Source organism: Ornithorhynchus anatinus, chromosome 8 (assembly GCF_004115215.2).
Source record: "Ornithorhynchus anatinus isolate Pmale09 chromosome 8, mOrnAna1.pri.v4, whole genome shotgun sequence".
Classification (NCBI taxonomy): domain Eukaryota; kingdom Metazoa; phylum Chordata; class Mammalia; order Monotremata; family Ornithorhynchidae; genus Ornithorhynchus; species Ornithorhynchus anatinus.
Window position 1 is genome coordinate 57,216,013 of NC_041735.1, and position 25,681 is coordinate 57,241,693.

The 25,681-nt window shown below is 44.5% G+C and overlaps 1 protein-coding gene across 4 annotated transcripts in view; it reads left to right on the forward strand.

Annotated features, from left to right (window-relative positions):
- The window catches only part of OSBPL3 (oxysterol binding protein like 3), a 141,684-nt gene that overhangs the window by 75,638 nt on the left and 40,365 nt on the right, over window positions 1–25,681 (forward strand). For 3 of the 4 annotated variants that reach the window (XM_007667342.4, XM_029070997.2, XM_029070998.2), the window contains 7 exons: window positions 2,627–2,794; window positions 3,797–3,923; window positions 5,560–5,663; window positions 5,837–5,929; window positions 7,481–7,637; window positions 15,695–15,825; window positions 19,025–19,132. In XM_007667342.4, the coding sequence (XP_007665532.2) occupies window positions 2,627–2,794; window positions 3,797–3,923; window positions 5,560–5,663; window positions 5,837–5,929; window positions 7,481–7,637; window positions 15,695–15,825; window positions 19,025–19,132 (888 nt within the window). The remainder of the gene's footprint in view (window positions 1–2,626; window positions 2,795–3,796; window positions 3,924–5,559; window positions 5,664–5,836; window positions 5,930–7,480; window positions 7,638–15,694; window positions 15,826–19,024; window positions 19,133–25,681) is intronic. The other variant, XM_029070996.2, reaches the window with a different exon arrangement.

Consider the following 25,681-nt stretch of genomic DNA (forward strand, 5'->3'; position numbering starts at 1 on the left):
TAGATTGTATTAAAGGAAATTTAAACTTCCATGTAGACTGTAAGCTCAATATATATATATATATGTTGGTATTTGTTAAGCGCTTACTATGTGCAGAGCACTGTTCTAAGCGCTGGGGTAAACACAGGGGAATCAGGTTGTCCCACGTGGGGCTCACAGTCTTAATCCCCATTTTACAGATGAGGGAACTGAGGCACAGAGAAGTTAAGTGACTTGCCCAGAGTCACACAGCTGACAAGTGGCAGAGCTGGGATTTGAACTCATGAGCCCTGACTCCAAAGCCCGTGCTCTTTCCACTGCGCCACGCTGCTCCTCTAGCTCCTCTAGCTCACTGTAGTCAGGGATCGGGTCTATGCGTTCCTTACTGTATTTTCTCTAGTGCTTAGTACAGTGCTCTGCACAGAGGAAGCCCTCAGTGAGAAGCAGTGTGGCCTAGTGGATAGAGCCCGGGCCTGAGAGAAGGACATGGATTCTAATCCTGGCTCTGCCACTTGTCTGCTGTGATCCTGGACAAGTCACTTCACATCTCTGTGCCTCAGTTACCTCATCTGTAAAATGGGGATTAAGACTGTGAGCCCCACATGGGACAGGGACTGTGTCCAACCTGATTAACTTGCATCTACCCCAGCGCTTAGTACAGTGCCTGGCACGTAGTAAGCACTTAACAGATATCATTTAAAAAATACCATTGATTGTCAAACCAGACCAGAGCTAGGTTGTGGTTCAGACAGGTTGTGGATTATTTTCATGAAGTGGGATAAGGTGCCCGGGTCTGTCTTTGTCTTTCTCTCTTTATCTCTCTGTCTTTTAATGAATATATATAGAGGCGAGAGTGAGCTTGCTTTATGTGGAGGCTTTTATTACGAAGAGGCTTAGGAGGTTAGGTGAGTGCAGAGGGCGTGACCCACTCAACACTGTGCTGCAAAAAGCCTCTTAAATACTGTACTCGTCTGGGGGCTAAAACGCCTTTTGTGAAATGATCAGGTTCACATCTCCAGAAGAATACATAATTAGATAGTTTGGGGATGTGTGGGGAGAATATGCGCACTTGGACACACTAAGATGTGATTGTGGCGTGAACCTTTGTTAAAAGCATTCAAGCAATGTTCTTAAAATATGGCTCCTATCAATTTGTCACTGTATATTTTTTTGCCCCACTGTGATACGAGTCAAGGTTGGCAGAAAGTCAAACTGGTTTTTCCAGGGTAAATTTTCAGTGTCTAGGACATTTGTAGTGGCTTCCACAGTAACGCTCAGAAGATTTTCTGTACTCGGGGGATGTGGTTACACCATCAAACGCGGCAGTGGAAGAGATAAGTGTGTTATGTTGAAATTCCAAAAATGCCCATTGAGTTCAGTCGTCGTTTCCCGGTTAGTGTCCTGAAGCTATGGATGCAGGTCCTGGCCGGGACAGGAAACTAGCCATCAGGGTGCTGCATGTTAGGGAAGTCCCTCTAGACTGTAAACTCGTTGTGGGCAGGGAAGGTGTTTGTTTTAGTGTACTCTCCGAAGTGCTTAGTACACTGCACTGTAAATAGGATTGCCTGACCGAAGTGGGACCCAGCAATGCCCCAGGACTGAGGAGGAAGAAGAGGAGGAGGAGGGCCAGGGTAACTAGAGGAGACAAGTGGGAGATGCTGGGGAGGGAGATGGGATGATACATGTCTGGAGAACTGGCTTCTTTCCCCCTCTGGGCTAGCACTATTCAGGAGACCCACTTGCTTCCACAGAGTCCAACAGCTGCTGCTTCCTCAATACCACAACCTTGGCGGTTCCCACAGGGCTTAACGCTCCCAACCTGCAGACTGCCTTTTTCTTGTTCCCACTCCTCCCTGGTCCAGGGGTCAAGACCGGGAGAGAAACTCTAGATTGTAAGCTCATCATTGGCAGGGAACGTTTCTACCAACTCTGCTGTATTGTATTCTCCCAAGCGCTTACTACAGGGCTCTGCACACAGTAAGCGCTCAATAAATACGATTGATCGAGTGAGAGAGAGATGTGGTCGAGGCATTTCCATTCTTACCGGTTGTCCAACCCTGAAGGAACCTTCCTGACAGCCTGAATCTGCAGAACCTTCAGTTTCCTCTCACTGGGAGTTGAGCTGTAATACGAAGTGCCAGGGAGTGGATCCATCCACTTGATGCCAGGGAAGAATTCCGTCCTAACGAATCATATCCCCAGGATGCAGGGACACAAGGAATGGAGAAGGCAGAAAGGATGAAGAGGCAAATGCCTGGGAAAAGGAAAAAGAAGAGTTAGGAAGACTGCTAATGGCACTGATAACCACCAAACTAATGGCGTGGAATGTACTAGCAATGAGTTACATTCAATTAGTTTAATTTCTAAATAGAGGGCAATTCTGTTTTAAAAGTCATCCTCACATCACGCTCTTGTCTTCAGTACCGCGTTCCCAAAAGCTCACTCATTGAAACACATCTTGGGAAAGTTCCGTTCCGTGCCCTGCCAAGATTTCAGCTCGCTGCAGAGGTATGCAGTGCGCTCAAAGAGGAAGATGGGGATGCCCCCAAGGGTAGCATAGATTTGATTAGGAATTTTAGATTGCAGACTGGTGACTCTTTAGTTCATGTCATTCTATAGTTTTAAAACTCGAATTTCTGTATTTCAGGTGAAATCCGAAGACGTCTTCGATGAATGGGTGGCCAAGCTTCGCCACCACCGAGTGTACCGTCAAAATGAAATTGCCATGTTTCCACGGGACGTCAACCACTTTTTCCCAGGATCCACAGTCACGGACTCTGCACCTGGAATGTTTGATTCTGTTTCAAGTAGAAAGGTTAATAAGCTTGATGGAAATGATGAATTTAATAGCCTGCATGGGAGAGAGAGAGAGGAGACTTCTAGAGAAGCAGTGTGGCTCAGTGGAAAGACTAGGGGCTTTGGAGTCAGAGGGCATGGGTTCAAATCCAGGCTCTGCCACTTGTCAGCTGTGTGACTGTGGGCAAGTCACTTCACTTCTCCGTGCCTCAGTTACCTCATCTGTAAAATGGGGATTAAGACTGTGAGCCCCACGTGGGACAACCTGATTCCCCTGTGTCTACCCCAAGCGCTTAGAACAGTGCTCTGCACATAGTAAGCGCTTAACAAATACCAACATTATTATTCTAGACTGTGAGCCCATTGTTGAGTAGGGATTGTTTCTATCTGTTGCCGAATTGCACTTTCCAAGCGCTTAGTACAGTGCTGTGCACACAGTAAGCGCTCAGTATGATTGAATAAGAGAGAGAGAGATTCATCTTTGGGAAGCAAAGATGGGGCTGGTGGCTATAAAGCAAAGTCTGCCTTGTAGCCTCTTTACTAGAAAAAGGAATGAGGGATGCTGGCTGGCGTTAAGCACTTAACAAATAATAATTTATTATTATTAGTATTATATTTTGTTGAAGCTGCGTTTGTTCTTTCACTAGAGCTAGGGTCAGCAGTGATTGGAGTGCAGGAGTGATGTGTAGAAAAGGGGGGGTCCCCCCACTCCTGCATGCAATTTCAACCAGTTTAAATACGCGGTCTCTCTGTGTGATGGTTTAACTGCAGGAGTCTCAAAAAGCTCTAGATGAGTGAAGGGCTTTCTAAAGTATCAGCCGTTGTAGAAACCAAAGTTCGCCACCCCAGTCTTGTGATGAATTAAGAGGCACACTGGCGCGCCTCACCGTCTCACACTTCAACGTGAGGCTGAGCCATGCAAATTATTGCCATTACAGGCTGAGCTAATGTCTTATCTTTTCAACCAAAGCACTCCCTTTGTGAATAGAAACATTCTGTTCCTCTTTGGGGTGGGGCACAGGGGAGCAGTTTATCGAAGCAGAACTCGGTGCAAACTGGAAGTGGTTTCTCATTTGCCTGTACAAGTGGGGAGACCAGGATTCCCCTTTGGCTGCAGTCTTCGGAGGACATGGACAAATGCTCAAAAGGTAGCGATATGGAAAGTTTCTTACTTTGACGGGAGTTCCCCCTCCTCTTTCTCTTTCATTCTCTTCGTACTCCCCCATTTCTAATTACCTGCTATGTCTTGTATCCTGAGAGACTGAAGTCATTCTCTCCTGCCGAATGCAAATGGTGCCATCCCCATGATAATACCACCAATACCACTTTCAGAGACTGCGAGCACTGTATGGGACAGGGACGGTGTCCAACCCGATTTGCTTATATTCATTCAATAGTATTTATTGAGCGCTTACTATGTGCAGAGCACTGTACTAAGCGATTGGAATGAACAAGTCGGCAACGGATAGAGACAGTCCCTGCCGTTTGACGGGCTTACAGTCTAATCGTATATCCACCCCAGCGCTCAGTACGGTGCCTGCCACTTAGTAAGTGCTTAACAAATACCGTAATTATATTAGCTACCTTAATAACAAAAACTGCCCCCAAGAAGGGAGGGGTTTTCAATTACTTTAGTGTCCCCACAGAAATAACCAACTAAATCTGAGCTTCATATGCTGGTCCCCTAGTGTAGATCCAGGAGACTTGGTTCCACACAGGCAGAGGAAAATCACCATAGTCATCATTCAGCTCAAATGTCGTAGAAACGACCAAGATATAACAGTGTCCCAATTCCATCATCAAGATCCTGGGTTCTACACAAGGGAATGGGGCAAAAGGTACATACGTGCACCCCAATCTCCCGTCTTTTCATTTATCCACACGTATCCATACATTTTAGCTTTCACTAATCAAATGTATATTGGGATAGAGCGGTATAACAGAATTGGGAGGCAGGTTCCCTGGCCACAAGGAGCTAAGGTGTTTCAACAAGAATCTGTTGCATAATCTGGGAAGAACTGGAGCAGCCGATCCCCATTCCCTTCTAGACTCTAAGCTCGTTGTGGATGGGGAATGTGTCACCAACTCTGTTGAATTACATATCCGTAATTTGTTTTAATATCTGTCTCCCCTTCTGAACTGTAAGCTGGTTATGGACAGAGAATGTGTTTGCTGTATTGTTGCATTGTACTCTCCCAAGCGTTTCGTACAGTGCCCTGCACACAGTAATATAATAATAATAATTATGGTGTTAAGCGCTTACTGTGTGCCAGGCACTGTACTAAGCACTGGGGTGGATACAAGCAAATCGGTTGGACACAGTCCCTGTCCCACATGGGGCTCAGTCTCAATCTCCATTTTACAGGTGAGGTAACTGAGATCTAAAGAAGTGAAATGACTTACCCAAGGTCACACAGAAGACAAGTTGCAGAGCCGGGATTAGAGCCCGTGACCTTCTGACTCCCAGGCCTTTGATCTATCCATTATGCCATGCTGCTTAATGTGATTGATTAAATTATACACTTCCAAGCACTCAGTACAGTGCTCAGTAAATACCACTGATTGATAATAGACACATTACAGTGGGTAAGGGGTATTCATAACAGAGTTGACTTGCTCCCTACCTACAAAGGCTTACCATCTACTATACGCTAGCCAAATCAAAGCAATGTCCTTCAGTCCATCCGTGGTATTTTATTGGGCGCTGTACTATGTGCTGAGCACTGTACTAAGCCCTTGGGCAAGTGCAGTGCAGGTCATAACACTGTTTCCTCATTCCAACAGATCTGACCCACTGCCAGGCCTATTTGCAGGAAATGAGCCAGCTGTTACAGAGCATGGAAGTTCTTCACAGGACCTATTCCGCACCTGCTATAAATGTCATTCAGGTCAGAGGACTCCCTTACTCTTACCAACCTGTGGATTTTTGTGTCGCTCCTCTCTCAAAGTACTTGATGAGTTCCGGGCAGCTTTTTATTCCATTCCTTCAGGAAAGGAATGAGATGAGGATACTTACCGTTGCTTCTCATTTGTTCCTTTTCCCGTCTGTATCATAACGAAGGGTGGAGCTTTTGAAAGTCCCAAGAAGGAAAAGAGATCACAAAGGAAGTGGAGGTCAAGAGCAATTGGCAAGGATGCTAAAGGGACCCTGCAGGTAACACCTAAATCCCCTCTCAAATGGTTTGCTCCCTTTTAACACTGCTTGCATTTTGTGGTTAGATGCCTTCTTTGCTGTGTTTCTCACTGGAATAGAATTGTGTGAAACTTTTTCTGATACAAATGGAGAAGTGACAAAATGGCAAACTCTCTAGTGATTAATCTCTAGCTTGCATACCCAAAGGGAGTCTTTTTGGTTGCTTTCTTTTTTTTTCCCTCTGGGTAGAGCTGGGCTTAGGATGTTATTGAGTTTTTTCCAGGGTTGTTTGGGTTTCTTTTCCGTTAAACTGCCTGGCTGATACTGGGGTAATATGTGGAGATACCAAAGAAGTTCCTGAGAGTGTAATTCTTCTCCCCTTCTCTCATTCTTAATCAAAATCTATTTCCCTCCTTGAGGGCTAAACCTGTACTGTGGGATTGGTGGTAGACTTGCTTTGACGGTGCTGGTGCTGATAATTTCATATATAGTAGTGCTCCGAAATCAGCTTCCGCTTTTTAGCATGCAAATAATGCGACCTCTTGCTTCCTCCCGTAGGCCTCTGTGAGGCATCAGGGCCTCATGGCCATAGCCCTCCTCCACTAACAACCTGATGATTCTCGAGGCAAAGCTTGTTCTTTTTTCAGAATCCTCGGTAGCAGAGCGTACATAGGCAAACCCAGCTTATAGCGAGGAGCGGAACCGGGAAAGATCTTTGAAATATCAGTGTATCTTTTTTTTTTTAACGTTCAAATTCTATCCCATAATAGGAATGCATACTTCCTACGCCAATGTATTAGAAATTAACTACTTGAGAAAATGCAGATTGGCCATAAAGAGTCCTTCTACTCCAGTCTGTTATGTTTTTATGGGCCAGATAGAAGGGGATATTGCACAATAATAGCACAAGAGCTTTAGATGTGTTTTTGCAGCCTCCTACAACTATTTCCATAATTCCAGTTTCTCTCAAAATACATATGCTTCCTGGTTCTTTTGAACTTTTCAGTAAGCTCTTCAAACCTCTTGATGGTTTTAATACAGTTTGAGAAGCAGCGTGGCCTAGTGGCAAGAGCATGGGCTTGGGAATCAGAAGTTGTGGGTTCTAATGCAGGCTCTGCCACTTACCTGCTGTGTGACCTTGGGCAAGTCACTTAACTTCCCTGTGCCTCAGTTACCTCATCTGTAAAATGGGGATTAAGGCTGTGAGCCCCATGTGGGACAACCTGATTACCTTGTATCTTCCCCAGCGCTTACATAAGTGTTTGGCACATAGTAAGCGCTTGATAAAAAGCATCATTATTATTATTATTATACAATTATTTTGTATGTGTGTATGTGTATAGTCATCCAGAAGTGCAATTTCTAGCCAAATTTTTTATTCTTTGTTATCATCATCATCTTTAATGGTGTTTATCGAGCGCTTACTGTATGCAGAGCACTATACTAAGAACTTGGGAGAGAACAATACAAGAAGAGCTGGTAGATACATTCCCTGCCCTCAACTTAAAATATGACAGACTTCGAACTTCTAGCTGTTGGTGCCTTAAGGATATTTCTCTTCTTGTCTCCTAGGTCCCTCCAGTCTACCCTGGCCTGGTGAGACTCCACGCTTCCAATCCTAATTTATCAACACTAGATTTTGGGGAGGAGAAAAATTATTCTGATGGCTGTGAAACCTCAACAGAATTCTCTAAAATGCAAGAGGATTTGTGTCATATTGCACACAAAGGTAAAATGCACTTTTCTCCTCCTAGAGTTTGTTGTAACTTAAAGATGGATCTGAGAAGTTAGCTTTAATAGTTAGTTTCCTTGATGGACTTTAATTGTTGCAACTTTATATTATTTGTCCTTGAGGCGCATTGATGACCTCCAAGTGGGGAATAGGATGATGGCCAAATATTAAACAGATCCTCTTCTGCTTTATTAAATTGATTTGGTTATTCGTTAAAATGCTTCAGCCACACTGCATGCACATCTTTTCTGCCAAACCTTAAAAACAGGATTTTTAACATATATTTAGAACTGTTCCCCTAACGGTTTCAAGGTTTTGCTTAAAAGAACCCACCCCCATCAACATTCTCCAGGGTTGGAGTTTGCTGTTTCATCCTTCTCATTTTTGTCTGTATCTCTTTGGGTGTATGGTCATTTGTTATAAAGCTCCATTGCTCAAATAATTGTATTGAAAATTTATTTCCAGCCTATTCCTAACTGACTGTGAAAAAGGTCTTTACATCTTGGTCAGGAATCAACAGAGAATAATAATAGTTGTGGTATTGTTAAGCTCTTACTATGTGTCAAGTACAATGTATAAAAAACTGAGGTCAATTCAAGATGATCAGGATAATCAAGTCTCACATAGGGCTCACAGTCCAAATAGGAGCAGTGTTTAAATCCCCATTTTGCAGATGAGAACTGGGCACGGAAAAATTAACTGACTTGCCCAAGGTCACATAGCAGGTAAGAGGCAGAGTCTGGGATTAGAAACCAAGTCCACTGACTCTCAGGCCGTTGCTCTTTCCATTAGGCCATTCTTCCTCAAGAAACTCAAGAAACGCTTAGGAGCTTAGGAAAACTACGAAATTATGGCTAAGGGCAAGCGCTTCCTCTCAAATGAGAGCAGAAATTCCCACCACGTTTTTTTTATGGTATACAATAATAATAAGTAATAATGGTATTTGTTAAGCACTTACTATGTGCCAGGCACTGTACAAGTACTAGGGTAGATTTAAGGTAATCAGGTTGGACACAGTCCATGTCCCATATGGGGTTCCCAGCCTTAATCCCCATTGTACAGATGAGGCAACTGAGGCACAGAGAAGTGAAGTGACTTGCCCAAGGTTACCCAGCAAACAGGTGGCAGAACTGGGATCAGGACCCATATCCTCCTGACTCCCAGGCCTGTGCTCTGTCCACTGGGCCACACTGCTCCTCACAGGCCTTCTCCAGCCTTATCAAACCGGTCCTGGCGGAGAAACAAGCATTCAAGCTCTGCTTGGGCAAAACTTTCAGCCCTGGCTGAGCAGCAAAAATCTGGGCTGGGTATTAGCTGGGATGGGGTGTCATTCAGTCGTATTTACCAAGCACTTAATGTGTGCAGAGCACTGTACTAAGCTCTTGGGAAAGTACAATATACCAATAAACGGACACATCCCCTGCCCACAATGAGCTTACAGTCTTGAGGACAAACTCACTGTCTAGAGTGTTCAAGACCTCTTCGCCCAAGAGCTCAGGCCATGACTCTTGGGCCACTCCTCAACCTCTTCCGGATTCTCATCGATTCAAGGAAATGCATAACAATTTCAAAAGCTGTGGGGTGCTCCAGATGGGCTTCCAGAGGGTCAGAGAGAACATTCGGGAATTAATGTTGTAGGTGGACAACCCTTAAGATTGGAATTGAGTTGAGTTTCCTTAATTTGTCTGTCATTCTGGACTTTTCCCATTTTACTCCGGTCCCCACCACGTGTGAAGCCACATAGCCCAGTGGATACAGCATGAGATTGGGAGTCAGAAGGTTCTGACCCCTGCTCCACCACTTGTCTGCTGTGTGACCTTGGGCAAGTCACTTCACTTCTCTATGGCTCATTTACCTCATCTGTAAAAGAGGGGTTAAGGCTGTGAACACCAAATGGGACATGGACTGTGTCCAACATGATTAGCTTGTATTCCTCTGTCCCCGGCGCTTAGAAGAATGCCCAGCACATAGTAAATACTTAACAAATACCATTATTATTATTATTATCATGTTAAATGCTTCTAATCCCAGTTAGAGTTTAACAAGAAGAGCAGCTGAATAGAAATTAAAGGCAATCTAATAAAGTGAACAACAGAGGAATATGAGAACTCTTCTCGGCAGATAAATTTTCAGTTTCTTGAGGGCCTAGAAATTTGGAGGTTTTCTAGTTCCTGCCACATAGTTTACAGCTATTTCACCATTATATCAAAAATAAATCCCAGGTAGTGGCTTTATAATGCAAAATATATATATTACATATGTAGATGTGTGTACATATATCTGACAATTGCCATTCTGAGCTTTTGTCTTAAAAGTTCTATTCTTTTTGGGGCTAGTCGATTTTAGGTGACGGAGAGCGTTAATGTAACGTTAATGCTAGGTGCGAAGAGAAATAAAATTAGCGGCAACCTTTGGGAAGTTTGTTCCTTTTTAAATAACTATGTCAGCTTCCCAGAATACTCAGGAATTCATGACTAACCAGTAAAGATACATTCAGATTAAGGATATGCAAATGTGTCACAAATCTCCTCTCTGTTTCCTGCCTTTAGAAAACTAACATAAACAGTCGCTTCCATTAAATGCCCTGCTTTCTCGAACATGATTTATGAGCTCTTCCTTTGGGCGGGGTGCTTAAAAAGCAATATGAGGATGCAGATTTTAATTGTTGGTTCTGTGGTCTTTTGTCAGTCTCCTGAACCTTTGTGAGAGATTTCCCCATCGGTATAATGTCACTGGAAGCATGGAGATTGGGGATTTGAGTGTTCTGTGCGTCCTTTATGACTTCCTGACTTTCCCGTCACTGTGGACGGCACTACCATCCTTCCCATCTCACAAGCCCGCAACCTCGGTGTCATCCTTGACTCTGCTCTCTCTTTCACCCCACATACCCAATCCGTCACCACAACCTGCCGGTCTCACCTTCACAACATCGCCAAGACCGCCCCTTCCTCTCCACCCAAACTGCTATCTTGCTGGTACAATCTCTCAGAGTATCCCAACTGGACTACTGCATCAGCCTCCTTTCTGATTTCCCATCCTCCTGTCTCTCCCTGCTTCAGTCTATACTTCACTCCGCTGCCCGGATTATCTTTCTGCAGAGCGCAAAAACGCTCTGGGCACGTCACTCCCCTCCAAAAATCTCCAGTGGTTGCATATCAACCTTTGCATGAAGCAAAAACTCCCCACTATTGGCTTCAAAGCTCTCCGTCACCCTGCCCCCTCCTACCTCACCTCCCTTCTCTCCTACAGGCCAGCCCACACACTCCGCTCCTCTGCCGCTAACCTCCTCACTGTGCCTCGTTCCCACCTGTCCTGCCGTCGACCCCTGGCCGACGTCCTTCCTCTGACCTGGAATGTCATCCCCCCTCATCCTCCAAATTACCTCTCTTCCCCTCTTCAAAGCCCTACTGAGAGCTCACTTCCTCCAGGAGGTCTTCCCAGACTGAGCCCTCCCTTTCCCTCCGCCTCTCCTCCCCTCCCCATTGCTCCTACTCCCTCCCTCTGCTCTACCCCCTTCCCCTCCCCACAGCACTTGTATATATATTTGTACATATTTATTGCTCTATTTTATTTATGATGTGCTTTTATCTATGGTTCTACTTATCTATTTTGATGGTAGTGATGCCGGTCTACTGGTTTTGTTGTCTGTCTCCCCCTTCTAGACTGTGAGCCCGTTGTTGGATAGGGATGTCTCTATCTGTTGCCGAATTGTACATTCCAAACGCTTAGTACGGTGCTCTGCACACAGTAAGCGCTCAAGAAATACGATTGAATGAATGAATGAATAATAATTATGGTATTTGGTAAGTGCTTACTATGTGCCAAGCACTGCTGTAAGCGCTGAGGTAATAATAATGTTGGTATTTGTTGAGCGCTTACTATGTGCAGAGCACTGTTCTAAGCGCTGCAGTAGATACAGGGGAATCAGGTTGTCCCACGTGAGACTCACAGTTAATCCCCATTTTACAGATGGGGGAATTGAGGCACAGAGAAGTTAAGTGACTTGCCCGCAGTCCCACAGCTGACAAGTAGCAGAGTCGGGACTCGAACCCATGAACTCTGACTCCCAAGCCCGGGCTCTTTCCACTGAGCCACGCTGCTTCTCTAGATGCAGGGTAATCAGGTTGTCCCACGTGGGACTCAGTCTTAATCTCCATTTTACAGCTGTGGTAACTGAGGCATAGAGAAGTTAAGTGACTTGTCCAGAGTCACACAGCAGACAAGTGGCAGAACTGGGATTAGAACCCACATCTTCTTAGTCGTAAACCAGTGATCTTTCCACACCCATGTTCATTCCCCATGCCAGCTGTTTCAGACAGTAAATTACCTCCTCAAATCTCTTGTCACCCTGCCTCTCTCACCTCTTGCCCCTAATGACGTCCCCACCTATTTTATCTAGAAAATTGAAACCATCAGGTGTGATCGCCCTAAAAGCTCCCCTTCACCTAAGCCCTCCCTCCTCCCGGCTTGTTTTGACCTCTCTTATCCTACCCATCAGTCTCTCAAGAGGCATTCTCCCACCTCGTCTCAAAATCTACCCCCTCCACCTGTGCTTCAGATCCTCCTCCTTTCCTCTTGCTTCCCTGGCTGCCGTCTCCAGCTGATCACTCTCCACTGACTCCTTCCCCACTGCTTTCAATCATCAATCAGTAGCATTTATTGAGTCCTTACTATGTGCAGAGCATTGTACTAAGCACTTGGGGGAATACGGTATCAGACGCATTCCCTGCCCACGTATCCCCTGTTCTCACCCCACAGCTCCCTCCAGTTGTCCACCCCATCTCCCTCCTACCTTTCAGTCTGTCAATCTGCTTGGCACATAGTAAGCGCTTAACAAATACCGTTATTATTTATTGAGCCTTTTCTGTGTGCAGAGCACTGAATTAAGAGATGGTAGACATGTTCCCCACTCAGTCTAGGGAAATTACCTTTCCAGACTCCTCAAGAGAGTTGTTTATACCCGCTGCCTCCATTTTCTCTCTGCCAATTCTCTCCTTGACGCCACATTGTGTGGCTTCTTCCCCCTCCACTCCGCCGAAACCATCCTTTTTGAGATCACCAGTGACCTCCTCCTTGCCAGATCCAATGCCCTCATTGATTCATTCAATCGTATTAAGTGAGCACTTACTGTGTGCAGAGCACTGTACTCTGTGAGAGTGCAGAATATCCTCATCCTTACCCTCCTTCCGTCTTCCCCTCTAGATTGTAAGCTTGTTGTGGGCAAGGGACGTGTCTACCAACGCTGGTGTATTGTACGCTCTTAATTCAGTGCTCTGCACGTAGTCTTTGCTCAGTAGATACGATGGATGGATCGACTAATCTTTCAACTGCCTTCCACCTTCTAAAATCATATCTCCTCCAAGAGGCCTTCCGCGATTAAATCTTTCATTTCTCCACCCTTTTCTTCTCATCGCCTATGCTCCTGGGTTTTTACTCCTTAAACACTTGGATGACTAAATCCCAGCCCCACAGCACTTTCCTACATATCCTTATACTCTGCTTCTCCTATCAGTAATTTATTTTAATGTCTGTCTCCACTAGATTATAAATTTCTTGAAGGCAGGGACTGTGCCTACCAACTCTATTGTATTGTACTCTCTGAAGCGGTTAGTTTTTAGAATAGGCTTTTTTGTGTTAAGTGCTTACTTTGTGCCACACTCTGTGCTAAGCGCCAGGGTACATCAATACAAGATAATCAGGTTGGGCACAGTCCACGTCCCACCCGGGGCCCCCAGTCTTAATCCTCATTTTACAGATAAGGTAACTGAGGCACAGAGAAGTTGTGACTTGCCCATAGTAACAGCAGAAGGTTATGCCCCGCTTGCAGTAATTCCCCAACTTTTAGATACTCTAAGGTACCTCTTTAGTGAGGTACCAAAGGAATATGAAATTCTTTGATTTGAAGCAGTTGAAGTGAACTCAAGGCATGCAGGAGTTAAAAATACATCCCCAGTGATATTTGGGAGCTTGTGTGTCAGTAGGGTTGCTTAAGTGACGGCTACTGTGGATACAGATTGAAATGCAATTAGGGTTAATAAGTGATTTGTCACCATCCCCTTTGGGTCATTTCTAATGACCAGACACTCAGGAAAACCCAGACATGTAAACTCAGGCTGGGTTTATGTAAGAAAGCCTTCCTGGCCAGGGGAGCTAATTCCAGTGAGAAAGCCATTTACGGTATATCAAGAGAGTAAATTGATTCTGAGCCAACTGGATGCAGCCGTCATTGGCGTTTCTCTGCTGGTAACCCTTGCTTGTCGTCCTCCCTCATCAGTTTTAGGTTTCCAGCTCACCTGAGGCTGAGCAGCTCCTGGTGCTGAGCAGATACCATTAATTAAAGGCTCCCAAGTAGGGTGGTGGATCCATTGGCTTGGGCACTGAGGGACCCAAGACCATTCTTCTTGAGGTCATGGGGAGATCCCTGCTCTACCTCCCTAACCGGGTTGTGATTGGTAGGGTGGGATGGGATGGTGGTCACAGACTGCTGCTTCTGTCTTCAGTATTGGGAACAGTAAAAAAAAAAAAAAAAAAGTCTGGGAATTATTAAACACACTAGTTCAGGATTTGCCAAAAATGCCCTTTGGCTGGAGAAGTGGCTGCTATGGTTTTCCAGTGGAACTTTGGGGGTTTCCATTTACCTTCAGTCAGATGTTTGTGAACAGCCCAGCAGTCTTCTCCACATTTCTTTAAGGCACAATCACCTCTCCCCCTCTTACCCAACCTCATTAGCCTCCTACTGCAACACCAACCAACTCACTGTGCCTCGATCTCATATCTCTTTTTCTCTTTCTCTCTCTCTCTCGGTATTTAAGTGCTACTTCCTTCCAGGCACTGTACTAAGCACTGGGGGAATTATAAGCTAATTGGGTTGGACTGAGTCCCTGTCCCCCTTGTCTCCCTCGCCGCCCCCCCCCCCCCAAAAAAGTGAATGCATATAATTAGAGAATTTGTGACTTTCCAAATTTAGGTGGTAATAATAACAACTGTGGTATTGGTTAAGCACTTAGTATATGCCAGGCATGGTACTAAGCACTGGGATGGATACAAGCAAATCAGGTTGGACACAGTCCCTGTCCCACCTGGGGCTCATAGTCTCAAGCCCCATTTTACAGATGAGGTAACTGAAGCACAGAGAAGTGAAGTGACTTGCCCAAGGTCACACAGCAGACAAGCGGCAGAGCTGGGATTACAACCCCTGACCTTATGACTCCCAGGCCCATACTCTATCCACTACACCGTGCAGCAGCGTGGCTCAGGGGAAAGAGCATGGGCTTTGGAGTCAGGTCATGAGTTCGAATCCCAGCTCTGCCACTTGTCAGCTGTGTGACTGTGGGCAAGTCACTTCACTTCTCTTTGCCTCAGTTACCTCATCTGTAAAATGGGGATGAAGACTGTGAGCCCCACTTGGGTCAACCAGATTCCCCTGTGTCTACCCCAGCGCTTAGAACAGTGCTCGGCACATAGTAAGCGCTTAACAATTACCAACATTATCATTATTATTATGCTGCTCCTCTATGCGGCATGGTGTGGTTGATTGAGAAAGGTGATAATTCGTATTTTTTTTGTATTCACAGTATGTTAATTAAGCAAATTAATTTGTACCCCCTTATATTATATAAGCTCACTTAAGGTCTTAAAGGCTATAGCTAAATGTTAAGCCCTATAGTCTTAAAGGCTATAGCTAAATGTTAAAAGAGGAGAGTTGAATAGCAGTTACATATGTGCCTATTATTTGTGAGGTCTGTGTTGTTTTCGAAGTTACTTTCATGAATCAGTCAATTTTATTCAACACTTGCTGTATACAGAGCACTGTACTAATCATTTGGGGAGTACAACATAACAGAGTAGATAGACATGTTCCCTGCCCACAGTGAGCTTCATGGAAGGTGGATGGATATTATCAAAAATGTCGTCTTTCTCTCCTAGACCCTCCATCTCTAACTACCATGACACCTTCTGACACTGAATGCTAAGTTATTTTTCCTCTTTATTTTGTAGATTCTTGATTTTTTTTTAAAACATACCTCTGTTGTTTTTTTTTTTAAACCTTTTAGTTTACTTCACCTTAAGCTCAGCCTTTAATACCATTTCATCTGAGAGGGAGAAACTGAAGCAGATGCTAGAACGTGAAGCTTCCTCATCTCCATCTGCACAAATTGTTGGCCTGAAGCATGCTCTTTCTTCCGTAAGTTACCTGTTTATTTCAGACTACGTATGACGATGTATGGGTTCTCGGTAATAAAGGGTCGTGTGTTTTTCGTAGTGGTGTTCAAGGATCTATTGAAAGCTGAAGAGGGAAGTTTCAAAGTAAAAGACTATAACCCCATCCCAACCTTTCAACAGGGTTTTACTGTAAAGTGATGGACTGTTCATTGCTGGGGAGTAAGATTCTGTTAGGATATTTCCTACCTTACATTCAGGTCCTTGTGGTCCATTATCATTCATCACAATTTTATAGAACTTCATGTGCAGAAAGTTGTGCGGTGGTTTTTCCAAGCTTGTAAGTAGTCGATGAATGAGGTGGTATTATGAGCTCTCCCTCCACATTTCCAAAATGAGGAAATGTGAGACATGGAGGAGGTTGATTTTCGCAAAGGCCTCAGAACAGGTGGCAGACAGAGCCCAGATTAAGATTCAGTGTCCCTTTCTACATTCCCAGAGTTACCTTGTTCCACTGAATCAAACCAAATGCGTGACTTTCACATTCTGACCATCTCAGGCGCCATTATCAAAGCTTAGATACTTTATAGCCAGTCACTTCATTTCGTCGTTGTCATGAGCCCGTTGCTGGGGAATTGTCTCCCCTTTAGTATCAGGCATTCGATGTACAAGCCCTTCACCAAAATTTTGACTCCCCTTAATATCAGGCACTCATTGACAAGTTCAGAAATGAAACCAAACCACAACTGTGTGCAGCAGAATGTTTTATTCCATACTTAACCTACTAAAAAAAGGGGGTGGGGAGTTAGATGCATGCATACACACAATATAGCTACCTATCCTTCCAGTTTCCCCAAGTCCATATATTGGAGGTGTCTCAAGGAGTTGGGCCACAAGATAGATAATCCAGTCCCTCCTCTAATTCAAGTCTTCCTAAAACTTCTCAGCAAGATAATTGAGTCTCTCCTACAATTCCTCATTTGTCCTTGTTGCCCACGGGGTAAAGAATAGTCTCTTAGGAAATGAATTCTGCATTACGAGATGGAGTCACTCGTGCTCACCACTGTAGTACCCATTAGAGGGCCTTGCCCTTGAATGATATTGAATAAGCTGGATTGATTTGACCATCAATTCATATTTTCCAGCTACCCTTGAAGAATGCCCTGTGGCTTTAACATATTGCTGGAAAGAAACTGGAGCCTCTTGTAAAGTTGCAGTCTTTAAAAAAAAATTGCTTGGGCTCCTTGGTTAGTTCTTCAACTTTTTATTTTTGCCTGAAGTGAGAGAAATCATCTTTGGAAGCAATGTTTGGTTCCAGAGTGCAGTCATCTGAGAAAAAGAAAATTAGGGTCACAGTTTTGCACACTTGAGTCAGCCCCCGCCCCATGGACACCCCTTTTGAAGTATCCTTTGAGATCTCTCTCCCTGGCAGCTGCTGGAACACTTTCTCTGTTCCTTAATTTTTTTAATTCTCAGAAGGTGATGGGTCCTGTCCATAACGGATGCTGTGTTTCATGGCTCAGGTGAAGAGAGTATTGAGGGCCTGTTCCTACACTGAAAATGTCACCACTGAGAAAAGCAAATACTTTCCCCATTTCACATCGTTGTAAAAACAATGCAGTAGGTTGTATGTGATAAACACATTTTACCTGCCCACAGTAGCAAATTTTAAGGCTCCAAAGCTCCTTAATCCCATTGCCTATCAAGGAGTTGATTCTGTAGAATAGTTCTGTTAGCACATGAAGTGAAACCTATGCTGGACTAGGTATGATTCCTAATAGGCCAACTTTTAGAGAATATAGTTCCTACTTCATGTTTTGAAAGAACAACTTCCCCTCATTGAACTATTTCTAGTTGTTGAGAAGCTGCCTCTGCATATGGAGGGAAACAGAAGTGCCCTCCTCCTATTTCTCTTTTTCAATTGAAAGTTTGATGCTGGTTCTGTGACCGTCAAAATCAGGAATGAGCAGGACCTATAAAACAAAGTTAAAACAGAAGAGCAGCCTCCCTGTTGACAAAAATGCAAATTTTGTTTTGTGCCTTTTTCTTCCTGGCCCCCACACCTAGGGTGCAGACAGAGGGGCTGGAAGCTGACTGGAATAACAAATGAACTGGAGAAGTGCCAGCATTCTCCCTGCTGCACCCAAGGCCTGCTGGATGGAAAAAAAAAATGTGGTGCCTGAGAGAGAATTTCATGAGCAGTCAGTCACATCGTCTTTGAATGTTTTCAAATGATCTGTTTGGGCAATCACTGGCCATGTAATTAAAAATAGCTTCTGCCTCTGCTGAGAAGTAGAGCCAACAAAGCAGGAGAATAAATAGGGCAGAACTACCATCTGGGCCTTTTATAAATGGGCCTTATCAACCTTGACGTGTGTGAACTAAGAGTCAAACTCTGCAGCTCTCCTGAGGAAACGCGTGCGGGTATGCAACCATGTGATTCTGATCCTTGTCCAAGGACAGAAATTGTTTAGGTGGAAGTCATAGGTTCGTCTTCAAGTGTCAGGAGCTTTGGCTTAAGGACCAGTCCTTTTACCTTCGAGACAAATCCATGTTGGTAGGTTTTGGAGGAGGAAAGAGGTTCACGTTGCCTTTTCTTTTGTCTCATAAGGCCTTTCCAAGGCTCCTGGGACAAAGGAGGAGTCTTTCCAAGGCTCTTTTCCCCTTTCCCTTTCCTCTTCCCCTTCCCTAGGTAAGTGGAAATTAATCCCGGGGATGGAATGAAATAATTGCCACTTGGTTTCTCTCCCTCCCAATACTGCCTTCCCTGAAATTCATTCTAGTGGGGAATGCAGGTGTTGGCATGCGTGAATTTCTTTGAGGTGTTGAAGGGCACAGGACGGCAGTGAGTGGGATGCAGTAGAGAATGTCACGATGATATAGGAAATGGAATTTAGAATGGAATTTGCCATTTAGAAGTCTAAGCTGTCATGGATTCCCATTTCCCAGAGTCCTGACGTGTGAGCCTCCTTCAAAAATGTTGCCCCCTTTTGGTGTGGCAGTGGGCATTGTGAGCAGGCTTTCACGAGGGGAGAGAAGTTTGGGATAAAAATCCTCAGGAGATATGTTAGAGGGAGCTAGTCAGTACTCTTGTATTTACCTCAGAAACAGTCTCTCATCACTGTTGTCCCTCTCCTGCCCATTCCGCAACGACAGCCCATGAGGACGGCCTGCATCCACGTCCTTTTTATTAATCTAGCCCCACTATTTTTAACATGTTCCAGGCCGTAGCCCAAAACACAGATCTTAGAGACCGCTTACGCAGAATTCATGCCGAGTCTGTGCTCCTTGATTCAGCAACCTTTGCCCAGTCGAGTGACATTTTGGCGGAGGTGGGTATGGATTTCTTGTCTGCTAGTGTCTTCCGTGGCTGCAAACCCTACTGGCTAGGCTGCGTCTCCTACTGTCCTTCATTTCTCAGTAGCGGAAGTAGTATCGTTCCTGTGTCAGCTTCCCTCCCTCGATGTTTTCAACTCAGTCAAAGATAGTGTGGCATTTCATTTAGGAAATGATCTCATGATACTAATTATGGTATTTGTAAAGCACTTATTACGTGCCAAATGCTGCACTGAGAGTAGCTACTAAAAGCAGATTGGACACCATCCCTATCCCAGATGGGGCTCACAGTTAAAGCGGAAGGGAGAAGAAGCCACCCTTGTCCAGATGAGGAAATTTAGGCAAAGTTAAGTAATAATATTTATTATGGTACTTGTTAAGCTCTTATTATGTACCAAGCATTGTTCTAAGCTCTGGGGTAGATACAAATTATTCAGGTTGGATAGTGTTCCTGTCCCACATTGGACTCACATAAAAACCCAGTTTTTACAGATGAGGTAACTGAGGCACAGAGAAGTTAAGTGACTTGCCCAAGGTCACACAGCAGACTAGTGGTGGAGCTGGGATTAGAACCCAGGACCTTCTGACTCCCAGGCCCATGCTCTCTCCACTACGCTATGCTTGCCCAGAGCTACATATGACTTGCCCAGAGTCACACATCTGACAAGTGGTGGAGCTGGGATTAGAACCCAGGTCTCTTGAATTTCCAGGCCCATTCTCGTTCCTCTAGGCCATGCTGCTTCCCGACTGGGCCACGACTTCCAGCCAGCCACATTGTAAAATTGTTTTTGTCGGTAGGACTTTATTTCCCACTGATTTCCCATCCCCTCATTTATCCCAGTCCCATCCTCTAGTTGTCATGGCATCGGAAAAACCCACGACTGTCCGTTTGAGGAGTCTAGAATTCCTTCCGCTTGTCTTGGCCCAACTCCTTCCCTCTTTCCCTTGCTACCCTGACTGCTACCCTCCTTCCCATCCCCTCTGCTTTCGTGCCCCCCCCCCCCCCCCGATCCTCAATGATTTTGTGGTAACAGAGGTAAAACGGAGAATGGGGACCAAGGGCATCAAACTAAACCTCGTGGGAGGAGAATATTGAAGCTGAAGCCTCGCCAACCAAGTGAGAGAAGTCCTGAAGGTTTATTTAATCCTTTCTCTAAAATGAGAAATCAAGAGAAAATGCTTAGAAGGGTTATTTCTCAAAATAGTTGTAAATGAGCCCAAAGATGTCTTGAGGATAAAGAGTAATTTTTTGCAGGGTGCTGCTTTTATGGGTTCAAGATGTTTTAAGCTTTGGGAAGCAGATTTTATTAGTCTGGCACTTGTAATGCAAGCGGAATGAATATAATCTCTAATTATATCAGATTATTTCCCTGATTGCTAACATCTGACATCCATTTTTCTTTCTGTTTGAATGTTAAATTGAACAAATTGTAACGGCATCTTAGAGCTAATGGTGTTCCTTCACGATTTTTCTTTAGCTCATCATTTCTTACTATCTCTTCCTCTGGCTTTGTTAAGGTAGGGATTGTGGTCAATTTTCACTTTAATCAGCCTAATCTATTGAGATCTTTTATTTGCAAAGTACTGTACTGAAGCTTGGAAGAGTGCTTTAGAAGCAAAAGAAACAGTCTCTATTCTCAGGGAGTTAAAAATCTAATCGGGGACTTAGGTTATTGACAAACAGTGGTAATAGAAGGAAGAATAAGCTTATTGCAGATAGCAAAGATAGGTCTGGATGAAATCATCTCTAAAGTGAATTGATTATGTTAATAATCTATTTAGTTCTTCCCCCAAGCGATTGTTGAATAGCTGTTTAAAAAACAGTTACAGCCCATCCTGATAACAGCTTATCTTGGATCACCCTCAGACATTCAAAAACTTGTAAAAAAAACTTGTTCATTAGAAAAGTCTTCAGTGGCAGGAGATGAACCCTGGAGCCAGATAGATGTACTGTTTAGACCAAAGTTGGTTGGAAAATAATTCTCTGAGTCACTTATCTTACATCTTGGGCGAAATGGCTTTAAAATGGTAGTTCTCCAGAATTTCCAGTGACTCACAGAGGCCAATAGTGGACTGTGGAGCCAGTCCTGAGCCAGAAGTAAAGAATTATTTGGAAAAGGAGGAAAAGACTTGCAGGGGGGGTAGGGGGGAGAGAAGACTTCTCAAGGGAGATAAACATAAAGTTGTCTGTATAAAGTAGAGCACCACTGACATGAACAGCCTGAGAGCTCAGGGCTAATCTTATTTTGAGCTAATTAATGCAACTGTCCCAATAAACATTTGAAAAATAATACCAGAATGACACAAGAAGTAAAAGCAGTGTTTAAAAAATACACAACAAAAATCTGAACCTGTTGCCACATGAACTTTAACAGATGGATAACGGGTGTGAAGAGGATGGGAACCTGCGATTAGAATGGAGTTGCAGACTGTGACTTCTATCAGTCAATCGGTCGAATTTATTGAGTACTTACTCTGTGCAGAGCACTGTACTAAGCGCTTGGGAGAGTCCAATCTGTCACATTCCCTGCCCACAAGGAACTTACAGTCTAGAGGGGGAGACAGACATTAATATAAATACATGAAATTACAGATCCATATAGAAGTGTTGTTGGGCTGGGACGGGGGATGAATGAAGGGAGCAAATCAAGGTGACGTAAAAGGGACTGGGAAAGGAGGGCTTAGACAAGGAAGGCCTCTTGGAGGAGATAGATCTCAGTCGCGTTAGGTCCAACCTGGATATCAGGGAGCCCAAGCTAAACCAAAAGTGGCCTAGACCTACGTTCTGGGATGGCTGCTACGGACGTGTGTGTTGGTGTATGTTTGTGCCACATACCTGTGATGGATCCCTGGAGGGATACCGCTGCCATTCCCAACTACTCCCTGAAGTGAAGGCCAGACCACTTCCGGGATGGTTAGTCTCCCTTCCAGAGTTTCTTTTTTCTATAGACCTCCCCGCTGCCTAGAACCCCCTAATCTGTGGGAGTATCTGAGCTTGGCCTGAGTGCTGCTCTGGCTTCGTGCTGATCTCACTATGCCATGACTGGCCTTGCCTGGCCCTTGCAGGTCGCTACTTCTTCACTGAAAAGATGGGGCATCTTTTTATTGTTGTTCTTTGGCTCTAGTGTCTTTAGGCTGGAAGAAACCCTGAGTCCATTTTCCTATTTCTGTTTCCAAGCAGGACTTTCCCAAAATCATGCCTTGAGAACAGTCACCAGTGACTCAACCTCATGTAATTATCCTAATGTTCAACATTAATCCTTTCTGCTGTCACTGAAGTCTATCCTTTTGTTTTACCTCTGTGGCAAACAGACCATCTGCTCTCTACCTCCCCTTCTTCCGTAGACTTTCATGTTCTTGGCGACTGCTGTTTTGAGCACCAAACAGACCAAAAAGGATGTGAAAAGGACAGGAGTTAAGGGTGACCTCAGTAACCTAGAGTTCTTGGGCCCTGGACGTGTCAGGATGAATTATTATGGTATTTGTTAGGGCTTACTATATGCCAGGCACTATACTGAGCACTGGGATAGATACAAGCTAATCAGGTTGAGCTTGGTCCCTGTCCCCCATGGGGCTCACAGTCAAGCCCATTTTACAAGTGAGGTAACCGAGGCGCAGAGAAGTGAAGTGACCTGCCCAAGTAGCAGAGCCTGGATTGAAACCCAGGACCTTCTGACTCCCAGGTCGGTGTTCTCTCCAGTAGGCCCTGCTGCTTCTCCAGGTTGTGCAGTTGTATGGTCAACTTTCTTGTAAACCCTGTAACAGCACAGACTGCAATATCCTATATTGGTATCATGTGTTTCGGAGTTATCTTTCCCCGAGACCATCTGTGTCTCAGACTTTGAGAGTTGCGGAACTGGTAGATCACAGATAGATACATAAATGACTGGCTTTTTAAGCCCTATGCCCTAAGAATGATGATAATTTCTTGGCTTAATGGAGAAAGCATGGAACTGGGAGTTGGAAGGCTGAGGTTCAAGTCCCATCTCTCTCACTTGCCTACTATTGTGTGACCTTGGGCAATCGATCAGTCAATCAAACGGTGGTATTTATTGAGCACTTACTATATGCAGATCACTGGGCTAAAGCACTTCAGAAATTACAATACCACAGACACCCTCTAGAATGTAAGCTTGTTGTGGACGGGGAAAGTGTGTGTTTATTGTTACATGGTACTCTCCCAAATGCTTAGTACAGTGCTCTGAGCACAGTAAGGGTTGAATAAATATGATTGAATTGGTAGATGCAGTGCTTGACCATAGTGCTGCGGTCTACAGGGGGAGACAGGTATTGAAATAAATTATACATTGGGGAAATGAGAGGGTAATTAACGTAAGGGCTGCGGGGCTGGGGTGACTATCAAGGTGCTGAAGGGCATAGTCAACACAGAGGAGAGGGCAGATAGGGCTTAGTCAGGTAAGACCTCTTGGATGAGATGTGATTTTTAGGAAGGTTTTGAAGAAGGGGAGATTAGTGGACAGTTGGATATGAATGGGGCGGGAGGGTTTCAGGCCAAAGGGAAGACATGGACAAGGGGTTGGGAGCGGGGTAGATGAGGTAGAGGTACAGAGAGAGGGTTGATGCTAGAGGAGCAGAATGTGTGGGTTGGGTTGTAGTTAGACCAGTGATGTTTGTTGGGGGGGAGAGGGGGTTGCTGATTGAGTATCTTAAAGCTGATGATAAGGAGTTTCTGTTTGATGCAGAAGTGGATAGGCAACCGTTGGAGGGTTTTAAGGAGTGGAGAGATAGAATGGGCTGAATGGCTCTATGGGCCTTGGTTTCCCTTTCTGTAAAGTGGGGCTAGGAGAGAATATGAGTCTAGAGTGGGATGGGGACTCTGTCCAATCTCATAATTTTGCATCTAGTAATAAATACTAACGAGGTGAGAATTATAATGATTTTAGGCAGGCCACAGATCAAATAAACAAATCCCCAAGCTCTGATGTTTACTGGAAGGAGTCTGGAAATATAATGAAATATTGTTGATGAATGAATTGGTGTGTTTTTTTGTATCTACCTGCTTTGTAAATTCTTAGTTCTTAGCAGAAATTCCTGGCAGAGAAGCCACAAGGAATTATATCCTTGAAACATCCATCCCACCCTTCTAGCACTAATCCAGGGGAAATGAACTTAAAACTGCCTTCAGAACTCCCCCATCAGAGTCTAAGTAACTTTTAAGCAGGGAATGAGTCAACTGCTTGTTGTGTACTTCCCAAATACTCAGTGCAGTGCCTTGCATCCAGTGAGCGCTCAGTTAATGCAGTTACTACTATGACCAGATAGATCTGAGCAATTTTGTTGGTCCTCCTTATGGGCAATCGTATGGGTCAACCCAGCATCCCAAAATAGGGAAGCAGTGTAGCCTAGTGGAAAGAGAAGCACCAAAGCAGCGTAGCTTAGTGGAAAGAGCTTGGGAGTCAGAGGACGTGGGTTCTAATCCCGACTCCACCACTTGTCAGCTGTGAGACTTTGGGCAAGTCACTTTGTTTCTCTGTGCCTCAGTTACCTCATCTGTAAAATAGGGGTTAAAAGTGGGAGCCCCAGGTAACACATGATTACCCTATATCTATCTCAGTGCTTAGAACAGTGCTTGGCACATAGTAAGTACTTAACAAATACTATAATTATTATTATTATTATTGTTATTAAAGAGCACAGGCCTAGTAGAAATCAGAGGACCTGGGTTTTAATTCTAGTTCTGCCACTTGTCTGCTGTGTAATTTTGGTCAAGTCACTGAAGTTTTCTGTGCTTCCGTTCCCTCATCTGTAAAATGGGTATTAATTCCTACTCCCTCCTACTTAGACTGTAAGCCCCATGTGGGGGAGGGACTGTGTCCAATCTGATGATCTTGTGTCTACCCCAGCATTTAGTACAGTGCTTAAATACCATACTGCTACTAATAATAATAAAACAGAGAAGCAGCGGGCATAGTGGATAGAGCACCGGCTTGGAAGTCAGAAGGTCATGAGTTCTAATCCTGGCTCCAAGCTGACAAGTGACGGTTGGGCCCATCACTTTACTTCCCTCATCTGTAAAATGGGGATGGAGACCGCAGCCTCACATGGGACAGGGACTGTGTTTAACTCGATTTGCTTGTATCCACCCCAGTGTTTAGTACAGTGCCTGGCACGTTGTAAGCGCTTAACAAATCCCATGGCTATTAAAACAGCCTCCCAGAGACTTAACACATTGCGATGAATGTTCCATGTCTTTTATAGTGCGCCCCTCCTTGCCTCACACCTTGTTCTGGGTTAGCAGCACTCAGCTTCAGCTGGCTTCTCCAGCAAGGGAAAAGCCATTGTTTTATTCCAGGAAATGAGGAAAGAATGAACTGCAACTGCTTCTTGGAGCCTGAATATAGAACTCGGCAGTCCTATTTTCTTTTATGGTATTCCTGGTACTCATGTGCACTGGGAATGAGCAGTAATGGGAAGCTGGACTGTGTGAAGGAGAGCAGGAGGCTACCAGGAAAGTATTGTCCCTTTCTTTTAAAAATAGTCACTTGATGACCTTGAGGGACACTTAATGAAATTTTCAGGAAATT